Below are 17,447 nucleotides of genomic sequence, written 5' to 3' on the forward strand. Positions count from 1 at the left end.
TTCTCCCAGAGAGCAATAAGTTTCTTAATAATTGTCAAGTAAAACTCAGTCATGACATTAACAGATGTATTATCGAAGATACCAACTTGTTGAGATTACATTTGTTGCAGGGGGCTTTTGTGTATCTTTATCTCCCTAGGTGGTTCAATCTTTCTAATATTGGCACTGATAAACAAGAACATCTCAGCCACAATATCCAATCAATTCTGTTCTTGGGTCCTAGGCAATGGCAGCCATGGGAAATGGGTGGGTGGGGTACTTCAAACCCTTTAGGCCTATCCAGGTCCCCAAAGCAAGTGCTGAATCAGGCCTTTACACACATCCTATACAGCAGTATGTGTTTAGCTGGACCTTCCTCAGACACAGTACTCAATCCCCTCTGACTGACAACCGTAAATAGGACCAGGATTCGATAAACAGAATTTCTTGCTCTCTATCATCATATCACCTTTTGGAGTTTTATTCTCAGTTAAGTGGTAATATGAACTTACATTGTGTTACATAATTTTTTTTTCAGCCAGACCACTCTGCTTTATTACATTAACTTCTTTAAAACCCTGGCATAAAATCAATTAAATATTGTAATTTCCTGGAAATTCTTTTCTAGTGCAAACAATCTCATCTTTAAGCCATACAAAGGGAAAATGTGAATCTTTTCTTAAATTTCTTCATAATCAACTTTCAAATATTCTCAAAATTTCTTTAAATGAAAACTTTTACATTAAAGAATTGAGATAGAAAATATATAAGGGTTACCCCTGCCTCAATTTTTATTCTCATCTTTCCATGTCCCCTACACACACAAAAAGGCAACAACAGATCTTTATCAAATACTTCAGTTATAACATGAAATACATATAATTCAAATCTAAATTCATCTAGTTAAAAGACTGCGCTTGTAAAAAATACAGTCCTACTGTGGGCTAGATTCCCTATTTATCCATGGGACAATCTACAGAATTATGCCACAGATGTTTTCCTACAGCAGGCAAACACTTCATCTACAATCAGGGCGACAAGTGTACAGGATTCTCATCTACCTACTAGCTATGGAGGCAGTGAAGCATCTGTTTATTTTTTTCCATGAGATATTTCTTTGCCACATCTAAATAGTTCTTATGTCTATGGGAGCCACTGAATTAAGGATTTTGCACTTAAATGCAGTACTTGGTATGTAAGAAATTTATATAGCCATTAATTAAAGTGAAGGTGTCTCAAAGGTATATACTGGGTTTTGTATTTATGCTATCCAGAACAAAGCTTTGCCTGTTTTTAAAGGACTGAACCCATCCCAGTTTATTGAATAAAAGAAATTTTAAAAAGAGTAGGTTTTGTTAAGGATGAATTTGAATTTTTGAGCATTTTGCCAAATTGCCAACTCCCTTCTTTTATTGTTCTTAAATTGTTTGGGCTATCGTGTCCAGGCAATATGCCTCAGAATCAAGGAGCAGAAACATAAAAAAACAAATATTCAGGAATATATAAAAATCCCCACTTAAATTGGCTATTTGGTACTGAAAAGAACAAGAAACAAATATGTATTGCCAAAAGTGGCCTCTTTGTAAAGCCTATACTGTTTTGATAATATTAAATATCTGTACAGGTTACAGATAAGTGCCACTATATCAAAACCCTTCATTTAAAAACAAACCTTGTGAACTAGATATATAAGTCTGGTGTGAAAAATATACTTTTACAAGAGAATATGTATGGGCAAGAATGTGAAGGAGGAAGAAAAATATGTTGATAACATTATTTCTCACATTTAAAAGAAAAGGATTATTTTTAAATGTAAAACTACATTTATTATCATCTGAGACACACAAAAAGGAATAATAAAAAAAATTTAAAGATATGACCTGATCGAAAAATGAGAATATGGAATATATTTGGTCTGTCACTCCTCAGAATAGCTTATGCAACCTGTCCATGCCACCTCTTTAGCCTTTCATATTTAATGTGCAATGTAAGAGCAAACCTTTTAAAGTAATTGCCTTTCTGAGCTCAAAAATAATATATGTTAAATGTAAAATTTTTAAGAAATTAGAAAAGTATATTTAAAATTTTAAAAATAACCTGGTTTCTTACAACCTGATAATACTGTTGATGCTTTAGTAATTTTTCTTCTTGTCTTTTTTCTATGCATATATATATTTTTAAACAATTGGAGTCAATCTGTACATGCTATTTTGTTTTCTGAGTTTTTTCAATTAATGTATGTTGTACCATGAGCATTTTCCCATGTTATCAAATATTCTTCAAACTATTATTGTAATGGCTTCATAATATTCTAGCATATGCATATACCATAATATGTTTAGCCATTCACATTTTGACAATACTCAGGATATTTCCAATGTTTTATTTCTATAAATTAGGCTGAGATTACCAACCTTGTAGAAATACTTCTATGTAGATCTAAAATCATTTCCTTAGGATAAATTCCAGAATTAGATATACTAGATATTTTAGGGCTTTTAATAAGTATTGCCAAATTTCCCCCAAGACAGATGATACAAATTATGTGATTATGATCCAACTACTAATGTATAATAAACACACCCTTGCCAATGCTGAGAAATTTTTTTAAATCTCTGCCAATTTGATAAGTAAAAAAATGGTATCTGGCACATCATATTGTTGTCTGTGGTTCTTCTGAGTAAATGCATTGGTGAGAAGGGGGTTGTGGAGGCTTTAACTTTGATTTTATACATTCCTGCATTGCTTGAATTTTTAAAAAGTATATATAGCTTTTGTAATTAAAAATTAAGAAAGGCATTTCATTGCTATTATTTATTAACACTGAAATATTTTCATGTCTATTGGCCATTTGTCCAATTTTTTTATGAATTACATACTTGTGCCTTTTGCACTTTCTTTTAGTTTTGGTTTGTCTTTTTATTGATTTGAAGGGCTCTTTGTATATTAAGAGTATTGCTTAAATGTCCCTTTATCAGATACTTCTTCTCTGACCTTCCTTGAACAATCCCCCATTCCTGACACAACATATACACTTTACCCTTCCTTATTTTTCTCCATATCACCACCTGATATATATATATATATATATATATATATATATATATATATATATATATATATTATATATATATATATATATATATATTTATCATTTGTCTTTGGGCCACAAAAATGTAAACTCAATGTGAACAAGGGTTTCATTCTATTCACTGTTGTATCCCCAGTACCTAATTAATATAGGACATTTATATGCTATATAAATTTAAAATATTTCCCAGTTTATGGTTTATATTTTAAATTAGATTATGATATTTCTGGACATGTGGATATTTCTCAATTTTATATAGTCAGAGCTGCTGGTATTTTTCTTTGTGCTCATTTCCTTTGCTTTAATGCTTCTAAAGTCCATTTCAATTTCAAGGTTAAATGAATATTTATTAATGTTTTCTGCTAATAATTTTATATTTGATTTTTCACCTTCAGCATTTTATGCCATGTGAAATTTACTTTTTCATATATTTTAGGAATAAAATCATGCTTTCCCAATTGTTAACAAGTTTTCCATTTAGTAAATAAACCTTGCTTTCCCTAATGATTTAAAGAAAATGTGTTCACATCTTGTCTCCTCAGTGACAATACAAGCTATGAGAGTAGGTACTGTGTACACTTTCCTGACATGCCCCAGAGCTGGGCACAGGCCTGGTCAGTAAAGGGTGATCTATAAATATTTAGAGGCTGGATGAATGAGTGGAAATTTTCAAGTCAAAATAATTTTTTGAAAACTGAACCCAACTATTAAACAGTCCATTCACTGAAGTCTGGATGCAAATCATCATGGAGGGCCATCTTTACCTAGAATAAATGAGCACTCTTTAAGAGCAGGGAACTATACCCACTGTAGAACTAGCTCATCAGTAACAAAAGATATTTTTTAAATGCCTGCCTGACACTGTAGAAAAGGAACTGCATAGAATCAACCTTATCCTAAAGGAGCTACTGATAATTATTCTTTGGGCACTTAAAGTAGAACAGAGCTTCTGAAGGGTTCTCTCTTGACTTCCTGTTCTCCTGATGTAGTATTTGACTCCCTCAAAGAAACAGACTAACTTGTAACAGGCAGTGTTCCGAATCTTGCTAAATACAATCCACCAGCCTCCAAGATGCATTGGTTTTAATAATTCTGTAATCAAATCTAGTTTAAAAGGAAGGAAATCTACCTCATTTTTGGCTCTCCAGGAAAACCATAAGTGCCCCATAAATATTGATTCAGTAGGGCTCAGTTAGCCTATTGTGGTCTGAAATTAAAAATAACAACAAGAAATAAATTTTATTGAATTCTAGAATTTTGTTGTTAACCTATAGCTAAGAACAAAATGAGCAAGGCCATGGTAAAGTGCTTCTCATGCCAATAAATGCCAAGAAAATGATAATCAGTGAAATACATTGTTAAACATGAATAGTAGCTAAAATATTCATCTCTGTTGCAAGGTATTAAATGAGAAAATTTTCAAAGTAGATGCTTCAAGCAATTGCATTAGAAGTTGTATAATTTGGTTAGACTGACCTTAGAATGGAAGAAAAACCTGCTAATTTCCATAACGTTGGCCTTCAACAGAATAAAAGGTTAGGTAATTTATCATGATCCACAGAACAGTTCTCAAGAATACCTAACTTAAAAAGGATATCTCAGTGAATTTTTAGAGAGCGTGATAATCAACAAAATTTATATTTAAGTGAATGTATGTTCTCCTGAAAGGTCTTTGCCAGGCAAGAGAAGTGCACCTTCTACTCATCCTTAGAACAAGTACAAACTAACTGGAACACTGCCTTTCCCAACCAAACCCCTCTGCCCCAGTTCTGTAACTACAAAGTTCACATCAGACAGGGAGATATATTTGAATGGGGAGGCTACTGAGGTGGGGGTTTTTTTCTTTTTTTTTCTTTTTTTTTAACATGTTTCCATTTTGTTTTATTTTTTTTCCAAATTCTACTCAATTTATTCATTTTTTTAAAAGATATTACATTAAAAAAATATGAGGTCCCCATTCACCCCCACCGCCCCCACCCCACCACTCCCCCCACAGTAATACTCTCCCCCATCATCATGTCACATCCAATGTGTCTGGTGAGTACATCTCTGGGCATCGCTGCACCCCATGTCCCATGTTCCACACTATAGCCCACACTTTCCCACATTCCATCCAGTGGGCGATGGGAGGACATACAACATCCGGCAATTGTCCCTGGAGCACCACCCAGGACAACTCCAAGTCCCGAGAATGCCTCCACATCTCTTCTCTTCCTCCCATTCCCCACACCCAGCAGCCACCATGGCCACTTTTTCCACATCAATGCCATATTTTCTCGATTATTAAGGACAATAGTTCATGAATAGGATATCATTAAGTCCACTCTGATCCTTACTGTATTCTTCCTTCCTGTGGACCTTGGCTTGGTTGTGTCCATTCCACATCTATGTCAAGAGGCTACTGAGTTTTGACATACAAATAACTCAGCTTACCCACCACATGTTGCTCTCATTAAAAAGATTAAGGGCTGTAACTCATATCATGTCACCTGCCATTGCACTCAAAACCACCTACAGAGAAGCCATTGTCATCACAGGGATTCAAATTGTAATACAGTCAGCTACATGAAGCCCTTCAAACCAATGCTGCAAAAATTCACAGAATTATTCTCAGAGCTAGAAGAGAATTTGCAGACCCCCTGATCCAACCTTCTCATACATTTTCCAGATTTGGTGCTGTTTGGAATTTTTTGGATTTTTTAGAATTCTTCATGTTTTGAATTCTAGATTTCTTAGTAATAACAGTTTTCACTAATTTTTTAAAAATTCCTATTTTTTTATTGTTTCATCTGTTTTACTGAGTAAGTCCCCCATCACAAAACTGCAGAGTTCTAGATCGTCATCTTTGCTAATAAAGTGACTTTGACTTACACATTAGAGATAACTTCCCTGATGGTGACTTGCTAGGCTCAAAGAGTGAGAGGAACAAAGTTTTGCAAGCATCACTCAAACTTTTCAATCCCATGCCCCCAAAGAGGACAACCATGCAGAGCTACAAACCTTTGCAGATATGGATTTTCTCCACCTTCCATGATCTCTTCCTGAGGGCACCAGATAATCACAAGTATGAAGACCAATTCCCTGGATGTCATTTCAACAATACCCAGTGCCATGGCATTTATGGTATGGCACAAGACTTACCAGTCTTGTATAAGGCTATGTTATATCAGGCCACTAAACAATGTATAGACATAGATTGTACAAAGGCCACTACACAATGTATACATACAGATTATACAAAAGCAGTTTAGCTTTCTTTCCATTTCAGGCATTTTCTTATTGTATTTCTCACTGCAACAAAGCACACTTTTTTCCCATTTCTAGAGAATTACCAGTAGAGGCAAAATTAGAAAGAGTGACTTAGAGGTATAAGGACACACATCCCATTAGCAAGCTCACAAGTCACAAAGAAAATTGGTGTTTCATATATAGCATTTGTGATTTGTTTCTAGAGCCATAACTATTATAAATTGTTTTGCACTTTAAAAATCAGGCAAAATTCTACTGTGAAAAAGCCATTATTTAATATTAATGCCATCACATTCTCTCCCCCAAGCTCTTAAGAACAAAAGTTGCCATTAGTATACTCCATCACTTGAAAGTTTATACTTCAGAAAATGGAAATGTGCTAATTAAATGATCAGTACAGCAAGATCACAGTCAAAGGCAGTTTTCTGAGCATATTGTGCCCATGTCCTCACCGAGTTTAAACCATGCTGGCAGCACAGAGGAGCAACACGTTGCTCATCATTACCTACAGTCAGATGACTCTGCTCATCCCTGAAATTCCAGAGCCCTGCCATCCTCAAACATGTCAGATTTCAAATATGAATGCTAGATTATGGTTCAGAAATTTTTAACTCTAAAAATGTTGCTTCACATTTAACCCAATCCCTCTGAGTGCTGTCTGATACAGTTTCCCTATATATCCTTATGCATCCCACTTATAAAATGTACAGTATTATGGCAAACAACCTTGTATACATAGGCAAAACAAACCAGATTTTCCAAGCCAAGTATATTAAAGAAGAGGGCTAGAAACAGAGCTATGTCAAAAAAACACAAAAATAAATCAAGCTTCAGAAACTAACTTCCAAAGAATTGAAATTTACTATAAAGTATTTTTAAACTGGGTTGTATGCACAACAAAGGTTATTTGCCTGCGTCCTACTCAGAGCTCTCAATTAAAATTAGTTCCTGGGGAGATTAGTCCTTGGAATATATCAAAGTGGGGTTCCCTGGCCTCACATTTGGTGGGATCCTACCCTAATGTCTAAATTTACAAGCATTTCCTCAGGGAAGCATCCAGAAGAAATTAAAAGGAGGGGGCTCAGAAGACCGAAACTCAGATTTGTTTATGGTCAGCCCAATCTGTAAACTCAAAACAGAAGCAGAATAAGTGGGTGAGAGAAGCACATCATAATGTTCTCTCTCTCTCTTTTGCGCTTTCTCTGTTTTGCTCTCAGTCTCACTCTCGCTCTCTCTCAATGCACATTCATATACACATGCACATTCCTCTAAAAAGGGGTCTAGCCTTTGGACTGAACTTTTCTTCCAGCCAGCTTACATAAGGAATCCATTTTTTTCAGAAGAGAAAACTAAACATTATGAGAGGAGGTGCCCTTCATGCTCTGAAAATCAGATTTAGGAGTGAATATAATTCAGAAAGCAGAGACTACCAAAGCCAGTGCTCATGGCAGTGAGGGAGAGCAGCTTGCCATAGAACAGCGGCCAGATGGAGCCCAGTGGGAAAAGCTGAAAACTGGCCACCCTGGCACTCGAAAACTTAATGGAGCATCAGAAGGCTATGCACATCAAGGCAATGGTTAAGCATTTGACAGTAAGAAGCCCTAGTGCTAGTCCATGAACACTGAGCTCAGGGTGAATGCAGTCTTGACACCGAATTTCTTGCCTGCTTCAATCCCAGTCTGCTCAAAATTCTCAAGATAGCTGCCCTTAATAACTGTTTGTCTGTCAATCTGTCTCATTTCGGGGGTTGGAGTTGTCCGGGGTGGTGCTACAGGGACAGTTACTGGACATTGTATGCCCTCCCATGACCCACTGGGTGGACTGTGGGAGAGTGTGGGCTATGATGTGGACCATTGGCCATGAGGTGCAGCGGTGCTCAGAGATGTATTCACTGAGTGCAATGAATGTCTCATGATGATCGAGGAGGTTGTTATGGGGGGAGGAGTGGGGTGAGGGGGGTGGGAGATATATGGGGACCTCATATTTTTTTAATGGTACATTAAAAAAATAAAGACAAAAAAATCTGTCTCATTTCCACTGTCATTTTTTTTCTTTCTAAAAAGTCATTTTCTTCCTCCTGAAAGACTGAATGTAAAGGAAAGACCAAGAGATTCCTTTCATGTCCAAAAGTAAGTCTAGGGTACTACCCAATCCAGGAAACCCTTATTGACTTGGGGAGCTTTCAGGACCTGGGACAGAAACTGGGAGCAAACTCTTTCAGGAGATGAAGAGGCAAAGACAATTCTTGGTAGGCTGTTGTTCTTTCACCCAGAGACATATAAAGAGTGGAGGGTGAGGAATAGGACAGAAAGCGGGTAGCTATAACATTTTGTTTGTTTGTTTTTTTATCTGAAGCAAATATAAAATGTTAACATTTGTTAAATCTGGGTGATACATCTTTTCTGGACTCTGAATATTTGAAATATTACAGGATTACAATTTTAATTAAGTGAAATTCAACCAGGAAGACTAAACTGTGGGAATCCAAGGGCCAGCTATTGATCAAGGGAATAATGACTTAACCCACCTTTCAAAGGTTTTGTAAATCTTGACAATGTGAAGAATCTTATTTTAAGCATCAAGATATATGAAAACTCCATACTTGAAAAGGAAATAGGTCAGGAGTTGCTTATTCTTATTGCACAAGGACTATTTCCTTTATATAAGAATCCACAACAGGTTTTCTTTAAACGCGGAATGCCACCACTGTGGTTAACACAGGGTCTAATTTACAAAACAGTCTCTTGCACAGCTTTTCAGGAACTCAAGCACCATTCAAAGGTGTACCCTCAGGTCCTCCTGTAGACTCAACAGGTTTTATGTTACATAACAGGAAGTAGTTTGAAGCTGCAGCAGAAGAACTGTGTCAAGAGATGTGGATTCTTCTTTGGCCCCTAATGTTGTGTGCTTGGGCAAGTCATTTACCTCTTCTACAACTCCATTTTCATGACTGTAGAGTAGAAGTACTGGTCCTTTCTCACACTTCTTCCAGTATACTATGGAGCTATGTGGTCCTGGGCAGTAATTTTAAACAAAACGCTGAATGATAGCAAACGAGATATTCTCCAAGCAGCTACAGTGTTTTCCTCACCATTTCTCAGAAGGATGTGGGGAGGCACTAGCAACCTAGGTTCATCCACTGGAAATAGGTCTCCTTCACCATGCAGCCCCCACAGAAAACCACTTGTAACTACACAACAGCCCAAAAGGAAATGTAACTTGAAGAGCATTTCCCTCTACAAACAACTGATCCTCTGGGACTTTCATTTCAAACCTCTCAATTGTTCAAAGTAAATGAGGCTCATATTAAAGGCCAGCCAGTTTCACATCAAGAAATTAAGTCTCCTCTAAGTGGGAGAAAATGGCCCCTCCAGAGCTAGGCTCCTGCCTCTTACTCTTGTACAAATGGCTTCATTTACCCACATCTGAGACACTCTTCCAGCCAAACTTGGCCTCCCCTAAGCCTTGGAAGCTGAGATACACCTGCAGAGAGGTCAACATCTGAAACTCCAAGCAATCATCTCAGTTTCACTGCAGCACCATAACTGAAAGATTCGAGATTTGTCAGGAGTTGACTTCATCCTCATTTCGTCCTCTAATTCCTAACAAGCAACCGCCCCCCCCCCCCCCCCAAACACCTAGCTTCAGCCTCTGGGCACAACATACCAAAACCACAGAATAGACTGGGCCAAGGTTAGGGAGGTAGAGGTATACAAGCTTTTCCCACCCTTAAAGTCTGACTGACAATCAGAGAAAAACCAGATACAGCCACCAAGTCCCAAAATAAGTGGTCTTCTAATAAAAGGAATTCCAAAGCCTCTATGGAAAATGTCCTGCCTCCAGCCCCTCAGGGAAAAGAAATCTCAAGATCATTAGCAAGCACTCTGGCTGAGCTCAACTTTAGTGAAGGTGTATGGGGAGAGAAGTGATCTCTAAGGTAACCAGTTAATTGCCAATAAGGAATGATAATAATAAATTAGCAAATACTAATGTAAACCAACTCAGTTCTGTGGCAGTTGCATGGAGACGACAGAGGAACAGTTTATTCTGGAACACATCTTGCAAGCAGAACCCTGCTGGGAAACGTACTGCCTCCACTAGATATGAGACAGGCCAATAAGATATAATATAAGCAATAGGTGGCCCCAGAATGTCTGCTGATGGAAGTAGATACCTGTGATTTTTAAAGAAAACTAGAGTGAGCATGCTTGAGAAGATGTGGACTGCTGTTTTCTAGTGCTTCTTTCTGCAGACTGATAGTTACATTTGATCCTTGATAAAAGTCATGATTCCAAGCTCCCATTGTAAAAATAAGCAAACTAAACTTTAAAAACACTAACAAAATGCTTGATTGATTTGATTTTTTATAATTGGGGCTGATGATTTGCTATTACCTTGTTATCCAAACCAGTATTGCTACATCTATTAATTTTCTGGTGATTTTTAAATCTATCTGATAGGTTTCTGGATGCTATCATCTATTTTTCTACTTTCTTAGTCCATGCAAATCACTGCCTAACAATGTTTTATTTTATGATTTGCACTAAGATGACCATACATTCAGACTTTCTGCAGGATAATTGGAAACATTTCATTTGGTCTGTCACACACATCCTTGCTCTGCAAATTCTCTCACAGTTACTATACTACTACTTATGAAACTGTGCATGAGGGGTCATAGCATAGCACTCACACACACCCCTTAGGATGTCTCATATAAAGGATACTACAGTTTGTGGTTTAAAGATAGAAAATAGAGAGAACTCAAGATTGAGTTTGAAACCAAAATATAAATCCCCATGCATCTATGACTTGAATTCTGGAAGCTCTTTCCTTCTATCACTCTCTTACAGTTGTCAGCTCAGAAACATTCAACATCAGAAACTAAACTAAAAATGCTTCACCAAAGAGAATGGGTGTTTAGTGTATTTCATCTCCTTTAGGCAGGAAGAGGTCCCACTCAAGTCTCCACTACCAGTAGAAGGAATGATGTGCATTTTCCCCCCAACAATTACCAAGGGTCTAGGAGACAAAAAGGGCAATGTAAGAATGTTGATGTACAAAGGAATTACACTTTCCAGCACCAACAGGCACTCAGTAGGCATGCCTCCATTCAATAATATTGGAGAAAAAAAATCATTTATCATACTAAGGAACCTCTCAAAATAATTCGTAATAGTTTTATAAAAATCTTAGTAAGCTGACAAGCCTACTCTCTTTTCTCTCTTCTCCATTCTTTCGTTTTCAGCCTCCTTTCCTCTCTCTTCACTTTTTTCTCTCGCTCAGTCTCCCATCCCCCCCCCCCACACACACACTCATTCTTATGGACTAAATAAAGCAGGTGCTAAGGTATGCACATCTCAACCTTCACTTTAAAATATTTAAAAGATACCTGACATTAGTAATTCTACAAAAATCTTCTGTAAGCAGCAAAGATGTCCTCCACTCTGCCTCCTCAGATTTGTGTATGAAACCATAAAATCCACATCACTGACTTCCTTCCCCATATCAGGGAACAAGTAAATACAATTTTATGCTATTGGATTATCTTCGCAATACTAAAGGCTGAGTTTCAATTCCCTGGACTAAAGTTCCTTTCCCTTTCCCCTCCCTACACAAAAGTAGTTAAAATCACATTCCCTTTAATTTCTAGAGCCAACAATGTTCAAATGTACTAGATTTGCATGCTAATGCAAAAGGTACCCTAACTTCAGCAACAAACCTTGAGAGCTAAACAGTAAATCTACATAAAATGAGGGCAGGATTGCCGTGGAAGGGTTAAAAAAAGGAGTACAAAGGAGCCTTTCAAAGTAATATACGATTGATTAGAGACTATCTTGCATTACTCTCCTTTGAAATCATGTGCGTTATCTTAGCTCTCCAACTACACTGTGAACTTTCTAAGTGCAAAAGCTACATCTTACATTTATGTGGTATTCCCATAGTATCTGCCATAGAGATGACCACATAGTGGGTTTCAGAGTTTACTGATCTGATCTAATGACATAGGGATAAATTTCAAAGTGTGTTGGGGTAGAAGCAGCACACAGCAAGCACCACAGTTGGGACTCCTCTATAATGCCACCATGAGCAAAGACCTGTAACTCACTCCATAACAAGGGAGTGGATTTGTCACAAAGCAGGCCAGGAGAAGAACCTCTAGTCCCAATCCAGAGTATAAAAATGTGAGACATATGTTCAGGAAAGAGATGTTAATCTGAACTAAAATTACCTTGTTTACTTGTGGTCCCTCTGTAAACTCTCTGGGGTCAAGGATCAAGTGTTTTATTTTTATATCCCTAGGAAGTAGCGCAGTGTCTGGCACATCCTAAGTGTGCAGTAAATGCTAGTGGATTGAATTAATGAATGAATAAATGAGTGACTTAATGAAATAATATAAATAAAAATGTGTCACAACAAGCTTTTATAGAGAAATTTCCAGAGATTCATATATTTATCACATCATAGCACTTACCACTGTGTTATAATTGTTTGATACATGTTTTTTTCTTGAATTAATTAATGAGAAAATGTAAAGGAAAGGTAGGAAATATATCAGGATAATACTCTACAAGGAACAGAAAATTCCCTATTGTAGTCTATAATAGCATTTAACACTCCATATTGTAAATTACCTCTTTAATTGCTTATCTCTCCCGCTGGAACATTCCCTCTTTGAGATCAGAGACTGTCTTTTCCATCACTCTAGCACCGGAGCTAAGAACAGTGCCTTACAAAGGATAGACACTGAACTAATATTAGTTTAATCAATCAAGCAATCAATCTTATTCTTCTCTAGATTTCACTGTACCCACTCAGTTTACATTCAGGCCGTCAGGTGTGGAAGGAAAGGAGAAGCACTATCATTTTACCCATGCAGGACTTTGTAGCAGGCACACCTTAGAGAACTTGGTCCATCCTCTGCTGTGAGTGGGCTTCTCTCCTTTCTAAATGGGTTTGTCAGTTTAGCCCTCCAGGACTGGACCTTGAAAATACACACTTAAGCTCATCATGCTTTAAGCACTAGATATGTGTGATTTTTTTATTAGGTACCAAGGACTGAATTTGGGACCTCATACATGTGAAGCAGGTGCTCAACCACAGAGCTACACTCTTTCCATGATTTGTGTTATATTTTTTAATGAGGACAGCATCTGACTTGGTGAGTTGGGGACAAAATCAGAATCAATACTTTCCTTCATTCTGTCCTAGGGAGAATTTCAGAAAGGACAGCAGATCTTAGGAAAACTATGCAGACATAGTTGTATGTCTCCTGCCTTCATAGATACTGGGGCTTTCATTTCTCTAACATAAATGATCATCAATCCCTTGTATTCAATCCATTTGTCCATATCCATAATCATCAGCAGTGTCATCAACTGAACCCACAACCTTTGCACCTCTCACCTCCATTCTTTAAACAACCAATTTAAATAGTCCAGACATACCACTTTGTAGGTCTTATCTATATATAACCAGCATAACTTCTTCTTTGCTTATAAGATAAGTGTACAGAGAGACACACTTAGGTGTGCAGGCCATTACAACAGTAAATATCAGATTCTCATTAAAAGCAATGCTGTTCGGTCCCATAAATTCTAGTGGGAATTATTTTTCAGGGACTAGGAAGAACAATTGATGTAAGTGGTCCTAAACATCCCTCTACCCTATGAAACTGAGGCCACTTCATAAGCATCATGACCTGGGCATGTTAAGTTGAATCGTTCCTGAGGCAGGAGGGTACCACTGAAATGGCATTGTCCAGGGAGTGTAGAGCATTGGAAGATAGTTCTCTCTCTCTTGCTGACATGTTCTGTAACTCTGAACAAGTCACTCAGTATCTCTGGATCTCAATTTCATCATCTATTAAAGAGCAATCTACCAATATAACTGACTGTGAGAATCAAATGCCACAGTGAATGTAAAGATGCTTTGAAAAATGTAGACATGCTCTCTACATGTGTAGTATTCCTTTCATTAGCAGCCAGAAGACAATGTACACTTCCCAGTGCATAAAATTTCCAACCAAAAAGGGACTTAAGCAATTCATGGAAAAATGAAATCAACTTAAGACCCTTATTTATAGTCTTCCCCAGCCACCACTCCCCATCATCCACACTATCACACTGAAATATTTCAATAGCCAGCAAACATCTGGCCCCATATTTTTAAAAATGATATTCCCATTTGAAAACATTCATTCCTGAAAAAGCAAAACAGATATTACTTAAATATATATAGCTAATTCCTGAAATTTTCATTATTACTGACAGTTTCAACTTCCTCATCTGTCAAATACTACCACTAGAACTGCTAAGAAATGGCAAAGTGGTTTTTTTTACTGTCTCCCTTTAAAGCAGCTCATCTATATTCTGGGCAAGATGCTGGAGAATAGCAATGTTATGACCAAAGAATGAGCAAAAGGGGGCTTTAGAAGGCTCAGTCAATCTCCCTCTGGGAAACTGACCCCAGAGACTTAAGAGGGTTTCATCCATTTTCATTTTCAACTCTTTCTAAGCCACTTTAACTGGTATTCTGGTACTACTGTCTGGCAAGTATGCCATATTTGCAACAGGTGAGACAAATTTCTATTATGCCAGGATATCACACAGATCTTTCAAGGGCTTGGACCCCTTGGGCACCCACTCCCAATACTCACCACTACACAAAGTTCCCTAATATTATGGGTTACCCTTGCCCCTAAGATGCACTGGTGAAAAATCCTGACCATAGAAATGGACTTAGAGAAGTTCTCCCAACCCTGCAAAAGGCTGTGCCAGCATGGAGGCCTATAGTGTTCAGTGAGAAGCTCAGGGAAGAGTTGTGGTACGGGACCTCACAGAGCCACTTAGTTGCACTCACCTCCGGCAGAGGCACGCCATTGATGATCAGATCTGGCTGCTGGGGGCCCTGGCTGTTGAAAGCATGATGGTAGATATGATTGGCACTGGTATTGCGGGTATTCTGGTTCTCCACATTCAGGAAAGTGCTCTCAGATCTACGGCAGCCAAGGGGCAGCGTCTGCTGGTGGTAGTCGAAATAGTTGAGGGATGAGGTCAGAGAGGAGCAACTGACAACATTCATCTTGTCTGTCTCCTCCACATCCCGGGGTACCAGACGGATGTCATTCTTACTGATTTTTTTCTTCTTGCTTGATTTCTTTTGATGCCCATAGGAGTACTCAGCAATTCTACATGATAGAAATGGCAGCATGAATCACTAAATCTCTCCCAAACCATGCACTGATTAATAAACATTAAGCACACCAGAGGGATGCACCCCATCTCCGCTCCAGCTCCTTATTCTGGTGCATTACATTGAGTTTCTCCCTGTGCTTTTTACATACAAAACCAAGCTAAGGGCCACATTTCTATATTAAACATAGTAACCTCCTATCCTCTCAAAAAAGTTTCTATTCCTCTGATTCGGAATTTCTCATTGTGAGTGACCAGTTAGGAAAGGAAGGGATAGGGAAAGTCAAGCCTTTGGGAAAGAAAGCATGAAAATGTTCAATTCTGGAGATTCCTTAGCATCCAAAGGAACTCATGGGTGAAATAAGAAGCAACTCTCAATTTAATAGAAGAGATATGGGAAAGAAATGAATAACCCCATTGCCAGTTCTTTCATGTACTCATCATGTGACAAACACCCTCAACTAGCTTCCTCTCTGATTACCCTGATCAATTTTAGACTGGGTATATCAGACCCAGTCCTCTGGTATCTCAGCTCCTCTTCTTGACCCCCTCCTCCCTGCTCTAGCCCTGCCCCCTTCTCCTCCCCATCCCACTCCCTCTTCTTCTAGAGAAATCTGATAGCCAAACCCATTTGAATGAGGGGAAATGCTTTTTTTTTTTTACCTCTTTCCCCTTAGGCTCACTTTCTCCTCTGCATTTTTGTCTTGCTCCTCGCTAATGGGAGAAACCAAGATGCAATTCAGACACTGGCTGTTTTGTCTTTTTATAAAACAGCCAAGGAGACAAGTGATGGTTAAACAATTACTGCAAAGGAATTAAAGGTTAGTGTTTTCAGCATCCTTCTCGATTCAGGTGTACCTACAAGCAGCTGTGCTGCAACTGGAACATAAAGAGCTCAATTTAATTAACACAGACCCAGCAACGTGCACGAAAGACACCAAGCATTAAAAGATTTGTCAAAAGAAACACATTAAAATGTAACCAGAATCTCAAAGTCATCTATTACTTTGCTCATAATGATTCAGCTTATTATCTGGAAATTCAATTTCTGGGCAATAATCAGCAAAACAGTAGGGTTAATAAATAATACAAGTTGATCTTTACAAGAGAAAAACTGTGCCTGTATTCCTACGTGACAAAGCTAATTGTCTGAATATAAAACGGGAGCCCAATTCAAGCAGCTATTGCAAATCATCTAACAAGTCTCAGAAATGAATGCATTTGGGGAAGAAGCGCTGCAGAGGCCGAGAACAAGAAACCTCTGCTAATCACAGGGAAAGACAAACCCCTGAATTTTAGGTTTCTAAAAAGTCCAAGCAGACTTGGAGGTTGAATATCTACAGAAGCTAATTCTTGCTCTGTCCATGGGATCTGTCTAGAGCTGAGTAGTTGAGCTCCCCTCACACTTTCCTTCTGTGCCCAGGCCCATCACTTGCAGTGATGACAAGCTGATGCACCAGGGCTTGGGAGCAAATAAAATCCCAAAAACTCAAGGGTTTGGGTTGCTTTCTTTTCTAATCTGTTTATGAATCATTGGAAAGTTCTAATCATTTTGGTTACCCATGATGGGTAAGTTTGGCAATGCCCCATCCAATTATTCCGTTGAGGGATTCACTGTACAGCCCAATCTGTATTGACTCATTATATAATTAAACTGTACTTCATTAATCCCAGACCCTCACAGGGAACAGAGCTCTTTACAAAATAAGCATTCAGGTGAAGCTGGAAGGCACTGAAATTTTTTTTTTTCAATTCAAATGCTCTCCTCCCTGTTCAGTGATCTCCCTGGCAAGCTCTAGGAAACGCTTTCACTTCCAGTCGTACATCACCAAGAGGTGGAAAAGTCTTAAATACATTTATTTCAAGCTGATTTCTTTTTCATCAAGGAAAGGGTCTTATGCATTTACTTTATGCTCAAGAAATGGCTTAACAAG

General features: G+C 38.0%; 1 protein-coding gene across 2 annotated transcripts in view; it reads right to left on the reverse strand.

The window, feature by feature from the left end:
• The window catches only part of PCDH19 (protocadherin 19), a 133,683-nt gene that overhangs the window by 109,817 nt on the left and 6,419 nt on the right, over positions 1 to 17,447 (reverse strand). For both annotated transcript variants that reach the window (XM_004465295.4, XM_004465294.4), the window contains exon 2: positions 15,182 to 15,509. In XM_004465295.4, the coding sequence (XP_004465352.1) occupies positions 15,182 to 15,509 (328 nt within the window). The remainder of the gene's footprint in view (positions 1 to 15,181; positions 15,510 to 17,447) is intronic.

Source organism: Dasypus novemcinctus, chromosome X, assembly GCF_030445035.2.
Source record: "Dasypus novemcinctus isolate mDasNov1 chromosome X, mDasNov1.1.hap2, whole genome shotgun sequence".
In the NCBI taxonomy this organism is placed as follows: Eukaryota; Metazoa; Chordata; class Mammalia; order Cingulata; family Dasypodidae; genus Dasypus; species Dasypus novemcinctus.